Genomic DNA, 24,319 nt, shown 5'->3' on the forward strand with positions numbered 1-24,319 from the left:
GCCACTTTGGAAGGTTTTGAGCAGTTGGGTGACCTGATCTTATCAGTGTTTTAAGAGTTCTTCTGGCAAGTTCTTCTTCTCTGGATAATTTCCTACAAGTGTTGAAGTTGACCAATCAATTATCTCTGTTCCAGAAATAATCCTTCTTTACCAGTCATATTTATGTATCTGCTTCAGAACACTGTCCCATCAATTAACCCCTCTCTTTCCTTGCCTTTGACTGTTTACTTTCTACTGCTACTACCTCTCTGGTAATGTCAAGGTCTTTCTCACTTTAAAAATATTAGTTTCAGTTTCCCAATCCATGATCCCGCTCTTCATCCCAACCCCCATACCTTTATCCCTACCATGGGCCAGGTAGTTCCAGGCACTCAAAACACCAAGACAAACAGACATTGGAGCTGTCTAGTATAGGAGAAAGAAAGGAACAGAGAGTTAGAATATAATGTAATAAGCATTGCAATAGAATATTGAGGATTCTAATACTCAATAGAATACTGTGCATTGGGAAGCAAGGGTAGAGAGAGAATAATTTTTTGCCGGAGGCACCCAGAAAGCCTTCACCAAAGAGATGTCATTTGAATGGAAATGAAGCATTGTAGAGTTTTGGGGGAAAAGAGAAATAGCAAGGAGAGAAAACAGCAAATGCAAAGGCAGACAGTAAAGAGACAAAGCGTCGATAAGATGATTCACATTTTGATTAGAAAGAATTGGTGGCATGGAGGAAAGAAATGGCTCAAGACAAGACTACAGGATGAGGTTATATACTATTAGTCCTAATAATTCACACTTTTATCTATAACTTTTTACTAATTCTCACCATTTCCAACACACTGAGTCATGGAACATCTGACAGAATACCTCTTGCCGCAGTGACCACATATGGAAAACAAGATGAGTCTCATTTACATATTCTTTAATATTATCCTGAGGTCTCTTGATATTTTAATTTTGAAACTTAGAGTAAGTTGATAGTATTGTATTGCCTCAGACATGACCTAGCTCTCTACATATACCCCCCATTCTGGACATGAATGAGGGCCTCATGTCCTACACTTACTCTCTGCTGAACACTCACCCAGTTTTCCCATTGGCTTTCATGATCTTCACTCCTCATCTCTGCCTTTGCCTGTCCAATCTGTCCAATAGTAAGAATATTCATCATTTACTGGGTACCCATCCTATAGCAGAATTTGTACAAAGTCCTATACATATTTTGTATCACTTAATTCTCACAATAACCTAATAAGGCAGATATTCTTGCTCCCACAAGTAATAGGGTAAATAATTGGCTAAATTCATACAAGTAAAAAGTGGTAGATATGGAGTTTAACCTAAGACTGTCAATCTGTATACTCTTTCTACTATGCAATAATCTTCCTTCTCTAAGTATTGCTTCCCATCTCTCTCTCTTCCCACTGCCACACTCCCAAGTCACACGCCAAATATTGTAGAACATTAGTCAGTTTTTTCCTTATTTCTTTACCATCTCACCCCCTCTCCTGATCCCCAGTCTAGACCCTCACAGTGAAACCAATTTTCCCTTTCATTCAAGTCTTTCATGTCCAAACTCTTCACTCCTGAATTTAGCCTTTACACCCCATCTGAGCCTTTACAATCAATCTATAATTCCAAAGCCTGATTTGTCTAGCTGTTTTCCATTCACAACTTGCCTTCCAAGTTTATCTAACATTCAAGACATCCTAATATTTGTGATACTTTTCATCCCACATCTAGGTAGATGCCCAAATGTGTTTAAAGTCTGAATCTACATGACCTCCCCAACTGTACATTGGCCTCTGATCCAGCCACTGACCTGATGTGTTCCATCCCATTGCTGCCCACTTCCTAACATGAAGGTCTTTATAAACAGTGCAAATACTGGGAGGGATTTTGTGTAATGAGAGTGGAAGCTAGGATGGAAAGGAGCATCGGAGTTCAAGCCTCATCACAGATAGAGTAGACTTGCCTTGCAAGGGGCTGGAACCCATATAGAGGCAGGCAAAAGGGCTATTGTCCATTTAACACAACATTTCTAGATACTAAATAGTATTCCTGTCTCCAGATTGAGTGATCTTGATACAATATAAATATGAACATGTGACTTCCCAGTTTAAATCCTTCAGTGGCTACTATACGTCTGAACTTCTTACACTCCATAGTAGGTCCCTCATGATGTGATCCCCACATTTCTCATATCCTAATCTTCTTCCTTTGTCAGATACTCAACCCAAGCTTGAGCCACATTTGCATATACTCTGTATTCTGCTTGAAATTCATTCTAACTCTTGCCACCTGGCAAATGCCTACTCAGATTCATCCTTTCAAACCATAAAACTATGCCTAACATTACACTCCCACCCTGCACCCTACAATCTCCACCTCCTGAGCATCACCCCAGCCATCTGGCTTTGTAACATTTTGGAACTTAGAGCGTCATTTAATGATAACCTACCGTTTTGCTTACCTGTCATCATTACCAGATTTGTGGACACCTTGAAAATACCAATTTTATCCTATTTTCAACTTGTTCATCTTTTTATCACTAGTGTCTAGCACAGTTCCTGATGCATGGTTGGCACTCAATAAGCAAATAATTTGTGATGTTAAATTAAGACCAGTTATCCCACCTCAGTGCATGCTGTTTATTTTTCTTTAGGAACCTGGGTGAAGAAGATCATCTTGGTTGAATCTTGCTTGGAGATCTTGGTTCAGATGTCTAGTGGTCAGATCTGTGGAAAAGTGTTCCAGAGATTATGGCCTATGTTATTTCTTTGAGTCTTTGCCTCTCCACCTGAGAGAAGTTGCAGTTGGTGACAGAAAGGAAAAAGGAAAAGAAGGGGGAAAGGAAATAAAGGAGAGGCTTTTGAATAGCCTGATCTAAATTCTGGAAAACTGATGCTCTATGAAATGCAAGAGTTGCATGACTTTGTGATTCTCCTTACCTTGGAAAGATTCTGGGGTCTAGATGGGTTATAGGGAAATGAAAAATTATTCCACTATTGATTCAAAGAAAATGCAACATCACTTCAATTCATATTTGTGGTAAGATTTTTAAATTCAGCGGTTACTTCTGGGCCTGTTGGATGCCCCTGCTGGATGATAAGAGCTCAAGATTGGAGAGATATTTCTGTTTCATATGTTTTTTCTCTGTTATCTGTTCAGCATGTGTCTCTTCCCACTCCTCTCTCTCTTTCTTGCTCTTTCAATCTCATTCTCTGTTTTTCTGCCACTGAAATTGGACTGGCTTTGTGTTTTGACTCCTCCCACAGTCCTCATCCAGACAGAACGAAGAGCTGGACAGGTACAGGATGTAATGAGCCCACTGCTCAATAAAGACAATTATTCTTTAAAAATACACTTCCTTAGGGATCTGATTCACAAATGCTATAGGAGTTTCAAGAAAAATAATAACAAAGATGTTAGAGAAATTTCCCTAGTGATCTCCAAGGGTCAACAAACAGTGAAGATGCTAGACGATTATCAGAGAGAGAAATAGAGAGGAAGAGCAACAAGTTCATGGCAAATCAGCCTGGTGACAGATCTTAGCCCTACTCCCAAACTTTGATTTTCCTTCCTCTCCATGGTTGTCTGGGAAGTAACTATTATTGGTGACCCATTATTTTAAAGCATTAATGTTATTCAGAGGGGGTGCTGCTGAGTGGATCATAATATACAAAAGACGACAATGGTGTTAAGAGTACATACTAAGCTCTAGGGAGAAGCACATCTTTCCTTCCCCTCTCCCTACTCAAGAGAAGGGTACCCCCAAGCATCAAGACACATGATTGCACATAAGGCTAAGGAGTCAAGCTTTGGTTGGTAAAGTAAACTTAGAAGTAGCCAGTTTGGGCTCTTTTATCTTTCAAGGAAACTTCTGTTGTCTTGGCTCTTCCTTTTGGATTATTTTACATTGCTCTTCTCTTTCATGTCTCATGTAAATTTTTATTGAGAATAACCTGAAGAAGAGGTTTAGAAGGAGGAATAGCCATTCTTTGAGATCCAAGAAGAAACTAAGCCAGGATCCAAAACAAAAGAGTGCAGGAGATGAGGCAAATGACACAGGGTACAGGCAGCTGATGGCATCTCAGCTCTAAACCTTAGATTGCAACATTCTCTTTCTTACAATTTAATCTTTCCATGTCTCCTGTTGCCACCAGAGTGATAAGACTTGAGGGCCATGATTAGGCTGAGGGTCTGGGGAAAATTACAAGGAGATAGTTCAGACTTTTCAAAGTCTAGGAGTTAGGACAGTGGAATAAAAAGTGACCTTGTGTCTCAGATCTAGTCCAGGCGTGCTAACCAATTAGGAGACTGAGGACACATATCTAATGTGTGACAGAATGTGTCTTTGCCTGCAACATCCCCTCTGCATATACCTCTCTTTGAATACAGCAAGTGTGGTCACAACAGCTAAAGGTTATTGTCCAATATTTGGAGATATTCTTAGTTCCCTGTGAAATACTTTTCTATTGGAGGTAATACCAATAAACATAAGTGTATCGATAGGTAGAATTTTGGTGCCATCTTTAAGGCATTCATGTGAACATGTTTTCAGGGCTAAAATTCATGGGTAAGAACAAACATAAGCTTTTTATTTCTCAATTTATCTAAATAAAAACACATAGAAAGTTATTAATAGTATATCAATTTATTCATTCAATTAATAACCATTATTAAAAACAAAATTATATGGGCTGGCAGGGTAGCATAGTGATTAGGTTCACGTGTTCTGCTCTGGCAGTCCAGGATTTGCAGGTTCGGATGCTGAGCATGGACCTGCATACCACTCATCAGGCCTTGCATCCCACATACAAAGTGGAGGAATATTAGCAACAGATGTTAGCTCAAGGCCAATCTATCTTCCTCACCAAAAAATTAAATTAAATTAAATTAAATTAAATAATTATAAAATTCAACAAAAATATTTATTACTATATTTACCTGATTACTTTCATTGTGCATAAAAGGTAGGGTTTCCTATGATATATTTCCATGCATGCTTATAAAGAACTCTGCTTCACAATATTTATAAGATTTACTGATTTGGTTAATTTTTTTTAAAGATTGGCACCTGAGCTAACAACTGTTGCCAGTCTATCTTTTTTTCTTTCTGTTTTTTCTCCCCAAATTCCCCCGGTACGTAGTTGTATATTTTAGTTGTGGGTCCTTTTAGTTGTGGCATGTGGGATGCCGCCTCAACGTGGCCTGATGAGCGGTGCCATGTCCGCACCCAGAATCCGAACCAGCAAAACCCTGAGCCGCCGCAACGGAGCACGCAAACTTCATCGCTCGGCCATGGGGCCGGCCCCAGATTTGGTTAATTTGATTATCAATAACTGAAACATTGGAATTCTAGGATAATTCCAGATACTTAAGGAACCAGTTAAATTATCCATTCAGTGTCTCGTTCCAGAAAGCTTTAAGTTATTCTAAACTTTAATTCCTCTACCCCGAAACACTCCAGTAAATCAAATAACTAAAATCGTCTCTACTTCAAAGATGCAGGGACTACCATTGGTAGGTTCATAGGAACAGCTGTGAACACATAAGAGAAACTCTTTGAAGAAAGCTGAAGCTGATATTAATGTTTTGTGCCTGCTTTGTGTGAAAAACTTCACGTGTGTCATCTACTTTAGTGCTTCCAACAACTCTGTGAAATGTTATTAATATTCCCAGTTTTCAAATGAGAAAATCAAGGTTCAGAATAAATAATAATTTTCCCACAGTGATTGTATCCATCAGTGTTCTGTTATAGATAGTGGAATTCACCTTACCTAGTAGAAGCAGAAAGAGCATTTGGTTCTTGTCAAATCATTGAGAGGGCTGGAGTAGGGGACTTTTGCCTGAGCCCCAGGAAGACCTTTCAGCCTCCAGAATCCCCATCTCAACCATAACTTCTTGTATTGAAAATTGCTGCTGTTGTTACTGCTTCCTCTCCAGGGCTAATGATCCAGAAGCTGTTGGCTCCAGAACTTTGATAATAATCCACTTTAGCTAAATGAATGCCCCACACTCTGCCTCCCTTTGCATGTGACTTACCTGTGAATCAAAGTCTCATAGAAGCACATCAGACAGGAACCTACGCATGAATGAAAGCTTGAGAACTGTAGTTTTAAGCTTTTCAGACTCAACACGTTAAAAAAAAAAAAAACTGAAGTGAATATGAATAAATAATCCATTATATTTGCCTTAGTCAAAAAATTGGAAGAGTTAGAGAGAGAAGAATATTTAAAATTGAAACTATGCCAGAATACTAGGAAGGCATGGGCACAGTGGTAATGACGTGAAAGTATTACATACATTCAGAAAGAGATTTATTCACCAAATATCTACTGACCATTAAATACGTAATAAGTAGAAATAATGTTTACTAACTGTGAGTCATAAAGAGATGTCTGTGATATAAGAAACTTACAATCTAGTATGAGAAACAATATGTGTATTTGCATCATTTTCAGCATAAGGCAGAGTTTGGAAGAGTGTGATAGCCAAGATATTGTCACACTGAACAGGACTTAAGTGTAGCTAGAGGTCATTTCTTCTCAATAAGTGTGGAAATAAAGCTGAAAGTTGGAAAAAACAGGAAAGCATCATGGAAGACTTGCGACTCCAGTTGAGTTTTAAAGATATTATGAGTAATTTTTTTATCTCGTATTTTGTTGAATAATTTAGAATAATGTGTGTCAAATGCTGTGCCAGATGCATTTATATATATTCATTTTCATTTAATCTTCATACCAACTTTTGAAGGTAGATATTATGACCCACCTTTCACAAATGAGGAAACTGAAGCTCAAAGAAACCAAAGTTCTAATAGCCTACCAAAAAACACAAAGCTAACAACTGATAATGCCAGAGACTTAAGCTAAATATTTGCCTCCCAAGACCAGATTCTTTCCCAGTATTTTCCCATTTATACAATTGCCAAAGAAGCTGTTTTAAAAGTCTGATTATGCGGTTGATGTCAACACCATGATGAAGTGAGTTGTTCCCTTTGTCTCTCCCCTCCAAGTTATAGCTAGAATGACATTCATTAACCAACAGAGGATCCCTATGCAGCACAACGGGATGCCAGAGAGATCTATGCAGCTATACATCTGGAGGTGGGCGGACTAGATCCCTGGATAGCAGTGGACTTAGGTCAGTGCACACTGCCCTCTCTCCAGTGGCAGTGATCCAGGTCTCAGATCCTCACACAGAAGCCCAGCACAACTGTAAGTCGAGGTGGGGCAGCCCGACCCACATGGAAACACTTTCACAAAGTGGTAGCCCAGCTCACGGGAACACCCACTGTGCTGTGGCAGCCCTGTGAACAGAAATGCTCCCAACTGAATGCTGGTGGCTCAGCCCCCACATAGGCATATGTCCTGCCTAGTAATGCAGCTCAGCCTAACTGCCCACGAGCACAAGCAGAGCCCTGGCCTGTGCAAAAGAAAGTACCCTTCCTGCCTGCTGGAGTAGCTCAGCCAAGCACAGCAGCCCTGTCTGCATGAGACTAACCCACCCCTCCTGCTAAGCACAGAGACCCTGCCTACATGAGCACAACCTCCTGACTAAGTACATGAAGCCAATAGAACTCCAAATTACATCAGTGCAAAAAGACCTTGTCCAAGTCATATAACATTAAAACTGGCAAACTTCAATGACAAAGGAAAAATATTAAGGGCAGCAAAGCAGAAGAAAATAACCTACAGGCTATCAGTGGATTTCTCAGCAGAAACCTTACAGGCTAGGAGAGAATGGAATGATATACTCAAAATACTGAAATACAGAAACTTTCAGTAAAGAATACTCCATCCAGCAAAACTCTCCTTCAGATATGATGAAGAAATAAAAGCTTTCCCAGATCAACAAAAGCTGAGGGAGTTCATTGCCACTAGACCTGCCTTACAAGAAATGATGAAGGAAGCCCTCCTACCTGAAACAAAAAGGTTAAGGTTTACAAAGTTTTGAGCAAGACGATAATCGGGTAGACAAAACCAGAAAATTGATACTCTCCATCAGAATAGGTTAACCAACACTTAATTGTAACATACAAGGTAAAGGGAAGAAGAGCATCAAAAATAGTTACAAACAATTCAGTTTAGTCACAAACTCACAACACAAAAAAGAAGAATATGTGACAACAATAACTCAGAGGTGAAGATGAAAGGGATGGAACCTGCTTAGGCTAATGGAGATAAGAGGCCTTCAGAAAATGTGCTATCTCATCTATGAGATCTTTTATATAAACCTCATGGTAACCACTAAACAAAAAAATCAGAGCAAAGCCACAAATTGTAAAGAGAAAATTGAGAAAACCATCACAGAAAACCACAAAACTGAAATGGCAGTCAGAAATACAAGGGAAAAGAAATAATGAAAATATAGAACAACTGGAAGACAAGCGATAAAATGTCAGTATTAAGCCCTCATATATCAATAATCACTCTAAATGTAAATGGATCGAATTCTCCAATCAAAAGGTACAGTCAGAGTGACTGGATGGATTAAAAGACAAGACCCAACAATGTGCTGCCTCCAGGAAACACATCTCAACTCTAAAGATTAACATAGGCTCAGAGTGAAGGGATGGAAAAAACTCCAAGCAAATGGTGAGCAAAAGAAAGTAGTTGTTGCCATACTTCTCAGACAAAGCAGACTTCTGGATAAAAAACACAATGAAAGACAAAGAGGTGCAGTATATAATGATAAAAGGGACATTCCTCCAAGAAGACATAACACTTACGAATATATATGCACCTAACATAGGAGCACCAAAGTGTATAAAGCAGCTATTAAGAGACCTAAAGGGAGATACTGACAGCAGCACAAGAATAGTAGGGGACCTCAACACCCCACTTAGATCAATGGGTAGATCATCCAGAGAGAAAGTCAATAAAGAAGTAGTGGTGTTAAAAGAAATACTGGACCAGATAGACTTAATAAATATACAGAGAACATTCTATCAAAAATAAAAAGCAGCATACATATTCTTCTCAAAACAACAGGATACAGATTCTTCTCAATGCACATGGAACATTTTCAATGAAAGACCATATATTGTGAAACAAGGCAAGCCTCAATAAATTAGAGATGATTGAAATCTTATCAAGCATCTTTTCTGGCCACAATGCTATGAAACTAGAAGTCAACTACAGGAAAAAAGCTAGGAAATGTACAAATATGTGGAAATTTTAAAAAATGCTACTAAAGTACCATTGAATCAATGAAGAAATAAAAATACCTGGAGACAAATGAAAATGAAAATATACATACTAACTCTTATGGGATGTGGCAAAAGTAGTACTAAGAGGGAAATTTATAGCAATACAGGCCTACCTCAAGAAAGAAGAAAATCTCAAATAAGTAATCTTAAACTACACCTAACAGAACTAGAAAAAGAAGAACAAACAAAGCCTAAAGCCAGCAGAAGGAAATAATAAAAGTTAGAGCAGAAATAAATGAAATAGAGACTGAAAAAAAACAAAAGAAATGATCAATGAAAGTAAGAGCTGGTTCTTTGAGAAGATAAACAAAATTGACAAACCCTTAGCCAGACTCACTAAGAAAAAAAGAGAAGGCTCAAATAAATAAAATTAAAAATAAAAGAGGAGGAATTACAATGGATACCACAGAAATACAAAGGATTACAAGAGAATGCTATGAATAACTATATGCTAACAAATTGGATGACCTAGAAGAAATAGATAAATTCTCAGAATCATACAACCTCCCAAACTGAATCAAGAAGAAATAGAGAATCTGAATAGACCAATCACAAGGAAAGAGATTGAAACAACAATCAAAAACCTTCCTAAAATTAAAAGTTCAGGGCTAGATGGCTTCTAGAGAATTCTGGAGAATTCTACCAAACGTTCAAAGAATTAATACCTATCCTTCTCAAACTATTCCAAAAGACTGAAGAAGATGAAATGTTTCCTAACTCATTCTGTGAGGCCAACATTACCCTGATACCTAAACCAGACAAGGACAACACAAGGAAGGAAAATTACAGGCAAATATCACTAATTGACATAGATGCAAAAATCCTCAACAAAATATTGGCATATAAAATACAACAATACATTAAAAGGACCATGCACCATGACCAAGTAGGATTTATTCCAGGGATGCAGGGATGGTTCAACATCCACAAGTCAAAAAATGTGACACACCACATTAGCAAACTCAGGGAAAAAAATCACATGATCATCTCAATAGATGCAGAGAAACTATTTGACAAGAGCCAACAACCATTTGTGATAAAAACTCTCAATGAAATGGGTATAGAAGGAAAGTACTTCAACATAATAAAGCCCATATAGGACAAACCCACAGGCAACATCATACTAAATGGTGAAAAACTGAAAGTCATCCCTCTGAGAACAGGAACAAGACAAGGTGCCCATTCTCACCTCTCCTGTGCAACATAGTACTGGAGGTTTTGCCAGAGTGATTAGGCAAGAAAAAGAAATAAAAGATATCCAAACTGGAAAGGATGAAGTAAACCTCTTGCTGTTTTCAGATGACATGATTCTCTATATAGAAAATCCTAAAGAATCCACCAAATAGTTCAAAACTATTTGCAATACAACAACTACAGAAAAGTCAAAAACTACAACAACGTTGCAGATACAAAATCAACCTACAAAAATCAGTTCCATTTCTATATGCTAACAATGAACTAGTATAAAGAAAAGTTAAGAATATAATCTCATTTACAATCACAACAGAAAAAATAAAATATCTAGGGATAAATTTAACCAAGGATAGGAATGACCTATACGCCAAAAACTGTAAGACATTGTTGAAAGAAATCAAAGACATAAAGAAGTGGAAAGATATTCCAAGAGCAATCTACAAATTCAATGCAATCTCAATCAGAATCCCAATGACTCTCTTCATAGAAATAGAACAAAGAATCCTAAAATTTGTATGGAATAACAAAAGACAACAAATAGCCAATGCAATCCTAAGAAAAAAGATCAAAGCTGGAGGCACCACCATCCTGGACTTCAAAATGTATTACAAAGTTATAGTAATCAAAACAGCATAGTACTGGTACAAAAACAGACACAGAGCAGTGGAACAGAATTGAAAGCCAAGAAATAAAACCACACATCTACGGACAGCTAATCTTCAACAAAGGAGGCAAGAACATACAATAGAGAAAGGAAAGTCTCTTCAATAAGTGGTGCTGGGAAAACTAGACAGTAACATGAAAAGAAGGAAAGTTAACTATTATCTTGCACCAAACACTAAAAATTAACTCAAAATGGATTAAAGGCTTGGATGTAAGACCTGAAATCATAAAACTCCTAGAAGAAAATTTAGGCAAAACACTCTTTGACATCAGTCCTTGCAGCATCTGTTCAAATAGCATGTCTACTCAGGCATAGCAAACAAAAGAAAAAATAAACAAATGGGACTACATCAGACTAAAAGACTTCTGCAAGGCAAAGGAAACCACGAACAAAACAAAAAGAAAACCCACCAACTGGGAGAAAATATTTGCAAATCATATATCCAACAAAAGGTTAATTTCCAAAATATATAAAGAACTCATGCAACTCAACAACAGTAAAACAAATAACCCAATCAAAAAATGGACAGAGGATATGAACAAATATTTTTCCAAGAAGATATACAGATGAGCAACAGGCACATGAAAAGATGTTCAACATCACTAATTATTGGAGATATGCAAATCCAAACTACAGTGAGATATCACTTTACACCCATCAGAGGGCTATAATTAATAAGACAAAAAATAACAAATGTTAGAGAGGATGTAGAGAAAAGGGAACCCTCATAAACTATTAGTGGGAATGCAAACTGTTGCAGCTACCATGGAAAACAGTATTGAGTTTTCCCAAAAACTTAAAAATAGGAATACCATATGATCCAGTCATCCAACTACTGGGTACTTATCCAAAGAACAGGAAATCAGCAACACAAAGAGATCTATGTACCCCTATATTCATTGCACTGTTTTTCACAGTAGCCAAGAGGTGTAAGCAATCCAAGCGCCCATCGACTGATAAATGGAGAAAGATGTGGTGTGTATATTCAATGGAATACTACTGAGCCATAAAAATGAGAAAATTGTCCCATTTGCAACAACATGGATGGAACTTGAGGATATTGTGTAAGCAAAATAAGCCAGAGAAAGACAAACACCATATGATTTCACTCATATGTGGAAGATAAATACATGGATAAGAACAGATTAGTGGTTACCAGAGGAGAAGGAGGTGAGGGGTGGGTCGAAGGGGTAAAGGGGCACATATGTATGGTGATGGATGAAAACTAGACTATTGGTGATGAGCATGATGCAGTCTATACAGAAACTGATATATAATAGTGTACACCTGAAATTACACAATTTTTTAAACGAATATGACCTCAATAAAATAACTTTAAAAAAAGACTGATTATGTTATTTATTAAAAGATAGTAAACCTCAGTGAGAGAGTTAGACGCACATTTGAAAATATATTGGGGAAATTCTTCTACAGATAATAAAATATAGTCTGATTTACTTTGATAAGAGAAGCAGCGGAACTAAAAGGGAAAAGTAAAGGGGTAGTTATGTGAAGTAAACTTACTTGGACTGGTTCTGAGCGGAAATGACTGCTTCCTAGTGGCAGATACAGTCTTCCAGTCATTGGCCGAGAAGCTAGGCATAGTATATTCAAGACCTGGGTTTAAATTTGCTGTATGTTTTAACTCAGACATCTCAGAATCAATTCAATTTGGCAGCGGTATCACTGGGATGGAAGAAAGGTCAAAGTTTTTTTACAGAGAGATACTTGAAAAATTAAATGTAGAACAAACGGTTTTCTATTTTAATTCAAGTTCTGTCATATAGCAGATAAAAAGTGAGGTTTGCTTATGTTATATTACTGATTTCAAAATATAAACACACATATGTTTTAAAGTAGTATATTTATTGCAAGCATTCTCAATGAGATTTATTTCAATTTGACTAATATTTGTTTAATGCCATATCAGTCAAAATCCCAGGAAGAAACAGAAAGCAGTTTCTGCTGAAATTATTGATTAGAATTAATTTTCACAACTATTCTCTAAGTTTGGGCAAGGTGAAGACAACAGAAGGGATGCTGAGTCATGTAAGAAGTAGCAGTGCAGAAAGCAGTGATGGCTGCAGACTTGGAAGGGGTGCCCCTGTTGCATGCGTTGTAGTCATTGCCAGAGCCATGGAACCCACTGGAAGTAGGGGAAAATCCTTTGTCATCTCTTTTCTGGCATCCTTCAGTTTTCTGCTGATGCCTCCCATTCACCCAACCAAATTGGAAGCCAGAGGTTAACAGAGCCAGAGTGATACAGCCCACAGGATCAATTCCTCTCAGCCCCTGGGAGATAGGGTACACAAAGGGGAAAAGGAGTGGAAAGAATAGATAACTGGAGGATGGGAATCAATAAACAGTACAAGTGCCTACAGTGTCAGGGGTGGCCGATATTGTAGACTCAAGGAAGAATACTGTTACTTTCTGCCCTCGAGAGTAGTGAGGAGTCAAACACAAACTGACGTCTGTCATTCAGAATGAAAAGGTATAGCAGAGGAGGCCAAATATTCAAAGCCAACTCACTTTTTTCTTGCTCCACTCTATCAGTGACTACCATTCACTTGGTAGACATACTAAAGCTAAAGAGCTAGTACTTGCAGAAACTGAAAATTCCTCTGTAGAACTTATTATATATCCATAAACCTATGTAGTAAGAGAAAATTCACAAACTGGTAAGATTTGTTTTGGTAAACATGAGTCTACTTCCTCACGTGACCCCTCTCTTCCTCATGTCACTTTTTGCTAATCATTGTTCAGTTCTTTGGATGTGCTGTTATTTCTCTTGATTGTTGGCCTTTTTTGTCTCTGCAATCCCTGACCTTCGCTACTCCCCACCATTTTACATCTGTCTAATTCTTTTAAGTGTTAGCCTAAAAGCTGCTTCCGCTGGAACATTTTCTCTGCTCACCATAGATCCACCTACCATTTGCTTCCATTACCCTGTACTTGCGTCATCACATAACACTGAAGGTAATTATGCCTTTATCTTCCCTATTCATTATAGCTATTTGAAAGAAGAATCTGTGTCTATTTTTGTTGTTGTTGACCATTACATCTTCATAGGTTATTAGAGTGCTTGGCAAGGAATAGGGGCACAAGAAATACTGAATGAATGAATGAATGAACGAATGAATGAAATTAAGCAGGAGAATTAGTATATTGTAATTATTGAGCACATTAAGCTGATAATATCAGAATATATGTTTCATATTGGGGATCAGTATAAAGCAAGGTTGAACTGGTGTAGGTGGGGAAAAGTTCAGGTATTATTGAGATTCACAAATGCTAGAACTATTCCAAAATAATAATAATAATAAATAAAATGAGTGGGTCTTATTTCATTCGAGTTGAGAATTCTGAAGTAGTAGGGTAGGTAACATTCTAAAAGCAACATATAGGGAAGATTAGTACAGGATTGTTGAATAATGTTGAGGGTGGCTTAGGCCAAAATTGGAGACCAGCTTGAGACTCCCATTTCAAATGGATGGGATATAGAGCCAAGATAGCTCTTTCTGATTATTTCTTTCATATTTTGGTCTCAGTTTTATCAGTTTTGTGGAATTCTCCCTGGTATACCACATTTCCTTACCTAGTCAGCAGATGCCCCAATGCATCTAACAATCTCACTTATCTTAGAAATTTTGTATTTGTTTTTCACCTTATTTGTATGTTGAACGTTTGTTATATTGATGTGTTGAAGATTTCAGCTCAAACATATATTGATGAAATAGTACTCCATCAGCTTGGCGATAATTGTCACATATAGCATGGATGGCCACAAGATTTCAAGAGCCAAAAGTCTCAAGAGATATGTATCAACAGCAAAAGTTGCAGTAATACCAATTTTTTCATCTCTTGTGAAACTACTGATCCCATCCTTGTAATGATAAATGAGCTGTTATAGTCCTGGAAGGAGGCTAAAATTGGAAGAAGATTGCAAAATGATCTACAAGATTAATATCAATGGTAGCCCATCATCACTAACCCAATGGAATCACAAACAGCTTTCTCACTACCATCACTACCACACCACTATCACTTATCATCACAACTACACAGATTTTACTGACTATATTGCTTATTCCATCCAGGCATCAATGTTTTTTAACTCATGGGACCCTAGAACCACTATCACAGACTGTTAGATACAGAGAAAATCGAATACAGTTGATTATAGAGCTGGAGCCCCTGGCTTCAAATAAAAGCTTTGATATTTACTAAGTGTGCAATCTTGGAAAACATATTTAACATCTCTCTGTGTGCTTCAGTTTCCTGATCTGTAAAATCAGATAAGTAATGATAATTAACTCGTAGAGGTGTTACAAGAATAAAATAGTCCATTATGTGTAAAGTACTCATAACACCAGTGTTACCAAAAGTTTGGTCTCTGATCCCGATGTCAATCCAAATAACGAGAACAGAATCTTGGGAGAAAAAGGAAAGCTTTACTTTGCTAGGCAGAGGGAGCAAAGCAAGGGCTAGTGCCCCAAAAGTTGCTTGCTCCCTGTTAAGAAATAGGTAAGTGTTTTTATTTGAGGTTTTTGGTAGTAGAAGGGGACCATGGACTTCTTCGTCAGCATTTTCCCATTGGCCTGTGTCTGGGGCTGCTTCCAGTGGAGGAGACAAAGGATTTCTCAGATGAGTGTCCATGGCTGTTTATCTCCATGGTGGAAGGTAGACTCTGACGTCAGGAAGCCAAGGAGGTGGGCCTGGGAAGCTTCAGTTTCTTGATATTCTCTGGACATTAATTTCCCTGTAAAAGAACTTCAAGGTCCTGGGACTAGCTACAACTTTAGCAGGAGCCCAGTTTGAGGCCATCTGGGCTTTAACAATTTGTAACTTCTATTTGGTTGTAAAGCTCAGGGAGTTAGAGGTTAAAGAAACAAACACTTACAAATGAGTGTAACTAAAGACCCAGGAAACCAGGAGTGCAGGGTTTTAGCTTTAATCCCATACATGCCAGGTTCACTGTAGGGGAACCAATATCAGGGCTGATATTAACTAAGAGCCGGTAACACCAACTTATATATGTTAAATATTTATTACTCTGTCATTTCAAAATAATTATTAAATGTATAGAGTGTGTATTAAAATTAATTCAAGATTAAAGCAATATATAATGTATCCTGTTAATATTTTTAATTTTTTTTCTTTCTATGATATAATTTCTTTAAGAATCTAGATCTATAGAGCAAGCAAATATGCAAAACCATGATAAGTGTATGGGATGACATGCTTTCCAGGACACTGACTCCTCAAGGCAGTGGAGCTCAGCTAAGCAGGACGCACTGACCAAATCCCACAGTCTTTTCTTTTTTTTTTCAATAAAGATTTATTTTTTCCTTTTTCTCCCCAAAGCCCCCCAGTACATAGTTGTGTATTCTTCGTTGTGGGTCCTTCTAGTTGTGGCATGTGGGACGCTGCCTCAGCGTGGTTTGATGAGCAGTGCCATGTCCGCGCCCAGGATTCGAACTAACGAAACACTGGGCCGCCTGCAGCGGAGCGCGCGAACTTAACCACTCAGCCACGGGGCCAGCCCCTAAATCCCACAGTCTTTTTGATAGCATTCTTGACTTCCTGGTTCCTAAGGCAGTAGATGAAGGGATTTAGCATGGGTGTGAGGACTGCATACACAGCTGAGATTAGTTTGTTGGAATTAAATGATGCAATAGCTCTGGGCCGAACATACATGAAAATCATGGCTGTGTAATAAATTATGACTACAGTGAGGTGGGATGCACAGGTGGAGAAGGCTTTCTTCCTTCCTTGGGTGGAGGGTATACGCAGAATTGTAGAGACAATGTAGACATAGGAAAGGACGGTGGTGGTAAGAGGGAAGACAAGGATGAAAATAGCTAAGGCAAAGTCCACTAGCTCAGCTGTGGACATGTCTTTGCAGGCCAGTTTCAGGATTGGTGAGATGTCACAGAAAAAGTGGTTCATGACATTGGAACCACAAAAGGTGACATGTGAAATGAAACAGACCTTGATGACAGAGACCATGAAACCAGTCATATAGGAGGAAGTCACCAGCTGTGCACAATAACCTGTGGTCATGATGACTGGGTACCGGAGAGGGTGGCAGATGGCCACATAGCGGTCATAGGCCATGGCTGCTAGAAGCACACATTCTGTGCAGGCAAGCGAAATGAAGAAGTAGAGCTGGGTCATGCAACCTGTGAAGGAAATGTGCCGTCTCTGCAGGAGGAATCCATCTAGCATCTTGGGGACTGTGACGGAGACATACCAGACCTCCAGGAAAGACAAGCTACTCAGGAAATAGTACATGGGCTTATGGAGGGAGCCAGTGACCCAAACCGCAAGCATGATGACAAGATTCTCCACTGCCACCAGCAGATAGACCACAAGGAAGAGGAAGAAGAGCAGGACTTGAAGCCATGGGGCAGTGGGGAAGCCCACCAGGATGAACTCGCTGACCAGAGTGATGTTTTCCTCCAGCATGACTAAGAGCCCTGAGAGGTATTGAAGTCTTCTGTGACAATACCACAAACAATGAACATGACTATGACATCAGACAAGAGACCAAGATAAGATAGTAAATCAGTCTTCCCTGTGAGTGAACTCATAAAATAACTTTGGTTAATATGGAGTCATCTTCTAATGTGAAGCACACATTTGCATCAAAATTTTTTATTGTTGTTTCTTTGTTTATTATGAATGTCTCCCAGAATCAAAGGAACTCCCACCCCTAAGCCTCTCTCACCTGAGGAAATATTTGAATGTCACTATTCATGTCATTCCCAGCTCCTTTGTCAGTGAACATAGACCGATAGTCTCTCCCTTGTTGGTTCCAGATCTCTATTTAACTAGGAACTCACTGCACAAAGACTTTTTTCCCCACCTGAAAGGAAACAAAGTTTAGTATTTGGGTGATCCATTGACTGTAGTCCTTTGATTCAGCACAGTTTCTTCAGAATAGTGTCTGTGGAAATTAAAAAGTGATATAACTTCCTCACAAATTCCTTAGTGACACTCCAATTGCTTTTGAATAAACATGGAAATGTTTTCATTATCACACATAGGACGCATTTAATATATTGATCCCTACCTACTTCTCCAGCTTCATGTCTTGTGACCATCTATGTGGTATTTCATGCTCGAGACATACTTTCCTAGTTTCTTCTTCCCACACACATTATAATCACTCTTGCACTTACATACACTCTTCCCTCTTCCAGTTATGCCCATTCCAAAATCTTTAGCTGCTGATTCAAGTTTCAAGATTCCACTTAGGAGGCATCTCACCAAAGCGGGGTCAAGTGCCTCAATAGCATTCGTTCCTAGTGCACACCCCCCTCATGCATTTAGGTTTCTTTTCACTGCACTTCAACTTTCCAAATCTCAAGACTCTGTCCTTCATGACTGTGAACCCCATGCCCAGGACAGTGACTGGAAAATACATGAATATTTAATGGATATGGATTAAAAAGTGAATTAATGAATCCCTTGGAGCTTTGGAATCCACAAGAAATAGGTCAAGGGCAGAGAAGTGTGATCTCAGGGTCTTTGCTGGTAGGAAGCACCTATCTATCAAGGTTACACATCTGTGGACACACCCTCAGCTTGCACACATGGGGTACTTTCATGATAAACATATCCACAAGGTCTGAGAACATTGGATATGATCTCTGGTCTAAAATTAGTTGGTAGGTCAGGTTCTCGAAATATCAGTCATTGTCTCAGGTTCTGGACCAGAGAGGGGAGCAGAGGAAGGGGAGTGCTGTACTTAGATAGATGGGTCTTGCAAGACTGCAAGGCAGAATTATTTGTGAGCTATTCCAAGAATTCTAATCTGTGGTTAAGGAAGTAGGTTACCACAGAGTCATCTCTTGAAAACACATCAGTGACTGTTTATCTTCATTAAATGCTTCTCTAATCCATGAAGCCTGAATTAAGGTCCTGCCTTCAGTCCATTACTCACTCTTTCTGCCAACTATTTCTCTAATATACTGTTCACTTGGCACAAAGAGGGTAGGAGGACAATCAGGGTTCACTCTGATATTCCACAGGACTAGAGATCTTCTGGATGTGGCTCATAGCAAAGGACTAAAGGATGAGGTACTGAAATGCATATTATTGACTCCATCACCTCCTTTCCATAACAACACACATGGGCAGAACTCAGTGAGGCTTAATCAGTGGGAAGAGACTGTCTCTTACTCTAAGCCACATACTTCCACTTTCACCTGTGAGGTAGTTTACTAGAGTTCTTTGCCTAGTTCCTCAATGCATTTGATAAAATCCTTTTGCTGGTGAAAAGTATCTGTTTCTTGGAGCAGAGAATACGTTATAGCCCTCGTAGGAAGTAGCACCAACGTAGCAGCTCCTACTCTTCAGGATATGTATAACATTCCTCATTTCCATCATCAGCCACACTATTTACTGCACATTCACCTTTACATACTGGTTTAGAGCACTGATTTTTAGAGGAAAGATTTCAGTATTGATTTCATTACCTAGGAGTTGTGTTATACCGCACAAATCACTTGTCAAGTATGTACTTCCATACCATCTTTTGTAAAACAGGAATAATAATAATAATGCCTACTTTACTAGATTGTGTTGTGAGAATTAAATTTATATTCCATGGAGAGCACTTAACACAGGACTTGACCAATTGGTATGGACCAAGCACTAGCTGCTATAAATTATGTTGCATAACACCTATCCATGTTTAATCAGTTATGAGTGTTCACATATTTCACTCATACCGACTCATAAACACACTCGGTCCTTCATTCTCTCTCTTTTGCTCACTTTTTCTGTCATATTCTATGGAATAAAATAATTCAACTTTCCTTCAGTATAGGATTGTAGCACCTTTGAAGAGCTCTGAGTTGCAGATCACTCAGAACTTCTGTATCTTCTCTTTAAAGTATTGTTTCCGTATATTCAAGCACATGCTTACTATTGCATATTCTCCTCCATATTCTTTGCTGCAAATCTACCTCCCAACAGGCTCTATTTTGAAACATTAAAAGATGTGGAGTTCTATTTTTCTGGCTTTCAGAACTGAGAACCCTGAGCTTTGGGCTCTCTACAGTATCCAAGGAAAGAAATCCTTTCATCGTATTACAGTATAATTTTCAGTCCTTGTGCTTCTTCTCAAAGACGATACTGACACTGACAGACTTCTAGAAGGGTCCTTTGTACCCTGTCCCCAAACCTGAATGACCTCACAACCATCCAAATTCCCCCAACCTTGGATAACCATGCTGTGTGCCCTGAATCTTCATTTCTCTAGTCATTTTCCCTAACACCTTTTCTCTTGTCCAGGAATGATATGTGCTACCATTTTCCCAAGTCCCTCCTCATCTTCCTTGGACCTTCCTTCAGGGATCAATCAATCTCTCTTGGTAACTCCAGCTACTCACCATGATCCATTTCTTCTCTCCTGAAAACGGAAAATCCTTCAGATATTTGCACGTATCACAGGAAGCAGAGTGATCTGCAGATTTTCTTACTTCCTGGAGATCCAAGTCTGGTCTCTGCTTAGACTGTGTAGTAGGTATTGAAGCACTAAGACAAGAAGACTGGAGCAGGACAGGAGAGTACATTTAACACTCACCTATATTTTGCCCTTGTCTTCTTCCCAGGAGACTCATTTGCACTTGGTCTGTCCTGCTCTGGGGAAACGCTGTGCGTACTGTCAAACTATGTCCAGGGGACAAAGAAGATGAATCTCCATCCACTTGTCAATTCCTGCTTTTACCTGGACCATGTTTATCTATACCTGTGGGTATGATATGGTCATTTCCTTTTAGTCCTGTATGTAAGGTAAAGCAACACCAAATTACTCGGAAACCAGGAGAAGAAATCTAAGTGGGTTAATAAGGTAATAGAGATATGCATTTGTTTATTCTTTATATAAAATATTTTCTGCCTTGAGCTCTTATTATGTACAGGGCACAGTGCTATAGATTATTTGGAAGAAACATTTTTAGGTCATGATCTCTACCCTCTTGGAACCTACAGTGTTGTAAGTAAAATAAGAAGTATGCGCTATAATGAGGGTAGAATGTGACACGAGCTATTAGAGATGTGCAAACAAAGTGCTCTAGGAACTCCAAAGAGGGAGAAATGATTTCTGACTGAGGAAACTAGAAAGGTTTCATCAAAAGTGTCATTCTAGACATAAAGGAAGAATTTAGCATGGAAGTAGTGGCAAGGGAAATAGTGTTGATTCAGCAGTGAGAAGACACGGTTCCTAATCTTAGTTTCCACCATTTTTAAGACATTTGATTTCAGAAAATTGCCTTTATTCTTCAGTTTGTCTATCCATAAAATGGAGTAACAATGATTCCCTTGTCTGTATCCTGTCATTGATGTTAGGCTCAAAAGTAATATGTATATGAAAGCAATTCTAAAACTGCTTCGTGATAACTACACAAATGTAAAATATTACCTGCCTTGGAATATGAACCACAGCCACGATTTGATCAGTGGCAATGAGGTGAGTAGGGCTTTGGCTGCAGAGAGACTAGCACAGAAAAAGATGTAGAGTAATGACAGCAAGAGTTGAGACACGAAATAATGAGGCCTCTGCAGTGACTCGAGGTCACACCCACTGCCTTGGACTATAGGAATCGTTCTGTCACTTACTGAACATTTGTGAAGTGTGCACTGCATGCTAAGGACAGTGTAAAGTGTCAACTCCTTCTGTTCTGGCAAGTTGTCCTCAGGCAAGTGGGCTCACGGAGTCTGCTCTTAATTGTACCTCAGTAACCACAAAATCAAGAATCAAGTCCTAGAAGTTTTGCAAGAATGAAGAGCCAGGAGATACATTTCTGTCTCTGTGAGTATGCAAAGGTGGCTGAAGGAAGTGAAGCAGAGATCTGAACAAATGAGAAAAATCCAGATCCTAGAAAGGATCTAAGGGTCAATGTGTGACTAACTGGAATTTGATGGAGAAGGATGGACCTAAGCTTCCCATATTTCACCCATTCACATGCTTTGTCTAAAGGCATGTGGTGAGTTGACACTAATTCTTGGAACGTTGAACCACTGGTCATCATGAAATGAGGCTATGGAACTTGAAAATAAGGCTAGATGATACCCCCAAAGGAAAGACTTTAAGAGAAAATGAGAAAACCTGTGCTCTAAGCCCTCTCTTCTCTGCACTGCCTGAAACTGTTCACTCCTGCTCACCTGCACCAAATGGTGATATCTGGAAGAGCTGGTATAGTTGGTTAGAGTTACCAAAGGCATAAATCAATAACTATGTGTCAATTATACTTTATTTTCACTTTCTCTTATCACTCAGCAAATTAAAATAGCAACAATGCATGTGTTTCATGAGAATTAAAAATCCAGGAAAATTTGAAAAAAAGATTTCTCGGTATAGACATAAATACCAAGTGTTTGCTATACATATCACCATAAACAAAAATGGGCAGTTTGCTTATTATTATTATTATTATTATTATTATTATTATTAAAGTCACTGGAATCAATCAAATTGTATTACATTATTTAGTATAAAAAGACCAATACATTTCTTTTTTAAATAAACTTTTATTTTGTAATAATTTTAGATTTACAGAAAAGTTTTAAAGATACTGAAGAGACCTCTCATATTCCCCTCACAGGATTTCACTTTCCTCTAATATTATCATCTTACATTACCTGGAGACTTTCAAAACTAAGAATCTAAATTGGTACATTACTTTTAACTAAACTCAAGGTTTTATTAAGATTTTAGTGGTTTTTCCATATCCTTTTTATATTCTAGGATCCAATCTAAGATGCAAAATTCCACTTAGGTATCTTTTCTCTTTAGTCTCCTCTGATTTGACAGTTTCTCAGTCTTTACTTGTTAACTGTAAGGGTTTTTTAATGAAGCAAAATAAGGTTTTTAAGACTACAGAAGAATGCTATTTTTTAAAATGCTCTTTTACCAAAAGGGTTTTTGGATGTTTTCCGACTGTTCAATGTGAAATGTTAGCAAATGGTAAAAGATATTGGATTATTAAGTTCAAGTAAAAAAAAGGTTAATGACAATCTAAAATTCACCTGCACAAGGTGAGTACAAGGTAGTGGGGAGGAAATTAAAATAAAAACCAAAAGGAAACCTGAGACCATATTGTGAAGAAACTTGAAAGGCAGACTAAGAAACTTGGAGTGTATTGAAAGTCGATGGGAACAAGTAGATGGTTTAAGCACAGAAGCTTCTACTTTGATCCTCCCTTGCTCTGGAGATGTTAATTGTCTTGGCCTGGCCACGCTGGGTATCTCTCCTTTCCGAAAGACCCAGTGTGGATCTCATACTCCCAACTCCTGTAATGATGGAAGAGACTGGAGACTTCCTCCAGACACTACCCTGGCAAAAGGGAGTTACAAAAGAGTCACATCATCTATGCAATAGTTTGAGAGACTGGTAGACTATAAAGATGGTTTAAAACAAACAGGATCAAATGTAACAGAGATAAAATAAAGTCCTCTATCTAGGTTTAGGGGGAAAAAGGAATTATGTCATTGGAGAATGAGGAATACTTAATCTGATAATTAACAGTTCATTTGAAAAATCTTAGGTTTTGTGACAATTCCATATGAGCCATGAGGATCATATGACTTTGAAAATGCAGTCCAAGTCCAGAGAGGCGTCAATCCCACCATAGTTCATATGCACTCAAACATCTTCTCATTCATTGTTATTGAAAGTCCAATATATGCAGGATATTGTGCTAAATACTCTTCATATACCTGAAGTATTTAGTTTCAAATTTTGAAGTCAGAATTATAAGCGTTTTGTTAAACTCAAAAAAAAAATACATTTTATTGTAAAAAGTTTTGAAATTTAAAAAAAGAAGAATGAAAGAAATCCACATCATGCCGTTACCTCCTATTAGCTGGAGTTAACCCATAAGGAGGTTCCTATAATAGCTACAATAGTGAGACCCAGAGGAGAACGCTCCCATCCCAGACCACTAGCCCTTTCAGAAAGTTATTCTATGGGGACATTTTGGAGATAGACTTTTTATAAACTTTATATCTAGCCATTTATAAATTATAATGATAAGATACTCATAAGGTTATATAACTGTTTTGACACAAATAGATATTAATATTATATTAGAACTTTTAATATGTAGGGACTAGCAAATAATGCCTGATATCCTTGTAGTAGGCTTCCATATGCTTTATTAGCAGCAGACAACTATAGAAAGACAAGTTGCAACAACAGAAGGCTCCCACACCTGGAGAGAGAGAAGCTTCATGTAGGC

General features: G+C 38.3%; 1 protein-coding gene across 2 annotated transcripts; it reads right to left on the reverse strand.

The window, feature by feature from the left end:
* Nucleotides 1-16,345: 16,345 nt before the first annotated feature.
* Nucleotides 16,346-17,537, reverse strand: LOC103567467 (olfactory receptor 6B9-like). Of its 2 annotated transcripts, XM_008544147.2 has the most exons (2): nucleotides 16,626-17,537; nucleotides 16,346-16,381 (listed from the first exon to the last, which is right to left on the reverse strand). In XM_008544147.2, the coding sequence occupies exons 1-2, from the start codon at nucleotides 17,535-17,537 to the stop codon at nucleotides 16,346-16,348; spliced, it is 948 nt and encodes a 315-aa protein (XP_008542369.1). The 2 variants fall into 2 exon arrangements, with proteins under 2 accessions (XP_008542369.1, XP_070482827.1); XM_070626726.1 differs by lacking the exon at nucleotides 16,346-16,381 and having other exon boundaries at nucleotides 16,391-17,537.
* Nucleotides 17,538-24,319: the final 6,782 nt, after the last annotated feature.

Source organism: Equus przewalskii, chromosome 6 (genome assembly GCF_037783145.1).
Source record: "Equus przewalskii isolate Varuska chromosome 6, EquPr2, whole genome shotgun sequence".
In the NCBI taxonomy this organism is placed as follows: Eukaryota; Metazoa; Chordata; class Mammalia; order Perissodactyla; family Equidae; genus Equus; species Equus przewalskii.

Coding starts and splice junctions, on each gene's coding strand:
- LOC103567467 (XM_008544147.2), bottom strand. CDS start 17,537: ATGCTGGAGGAAAACATCACTCTGGTCAGCGAGTTCATCCTGGTGGGC. Junction 16,382..16,625: donor AGAATGCTATCAAAAAGACT/GTGGGATTTAGG, acceptor AAAAAAGAAAAG/ACTGTGGGATTTGGTCAGTG.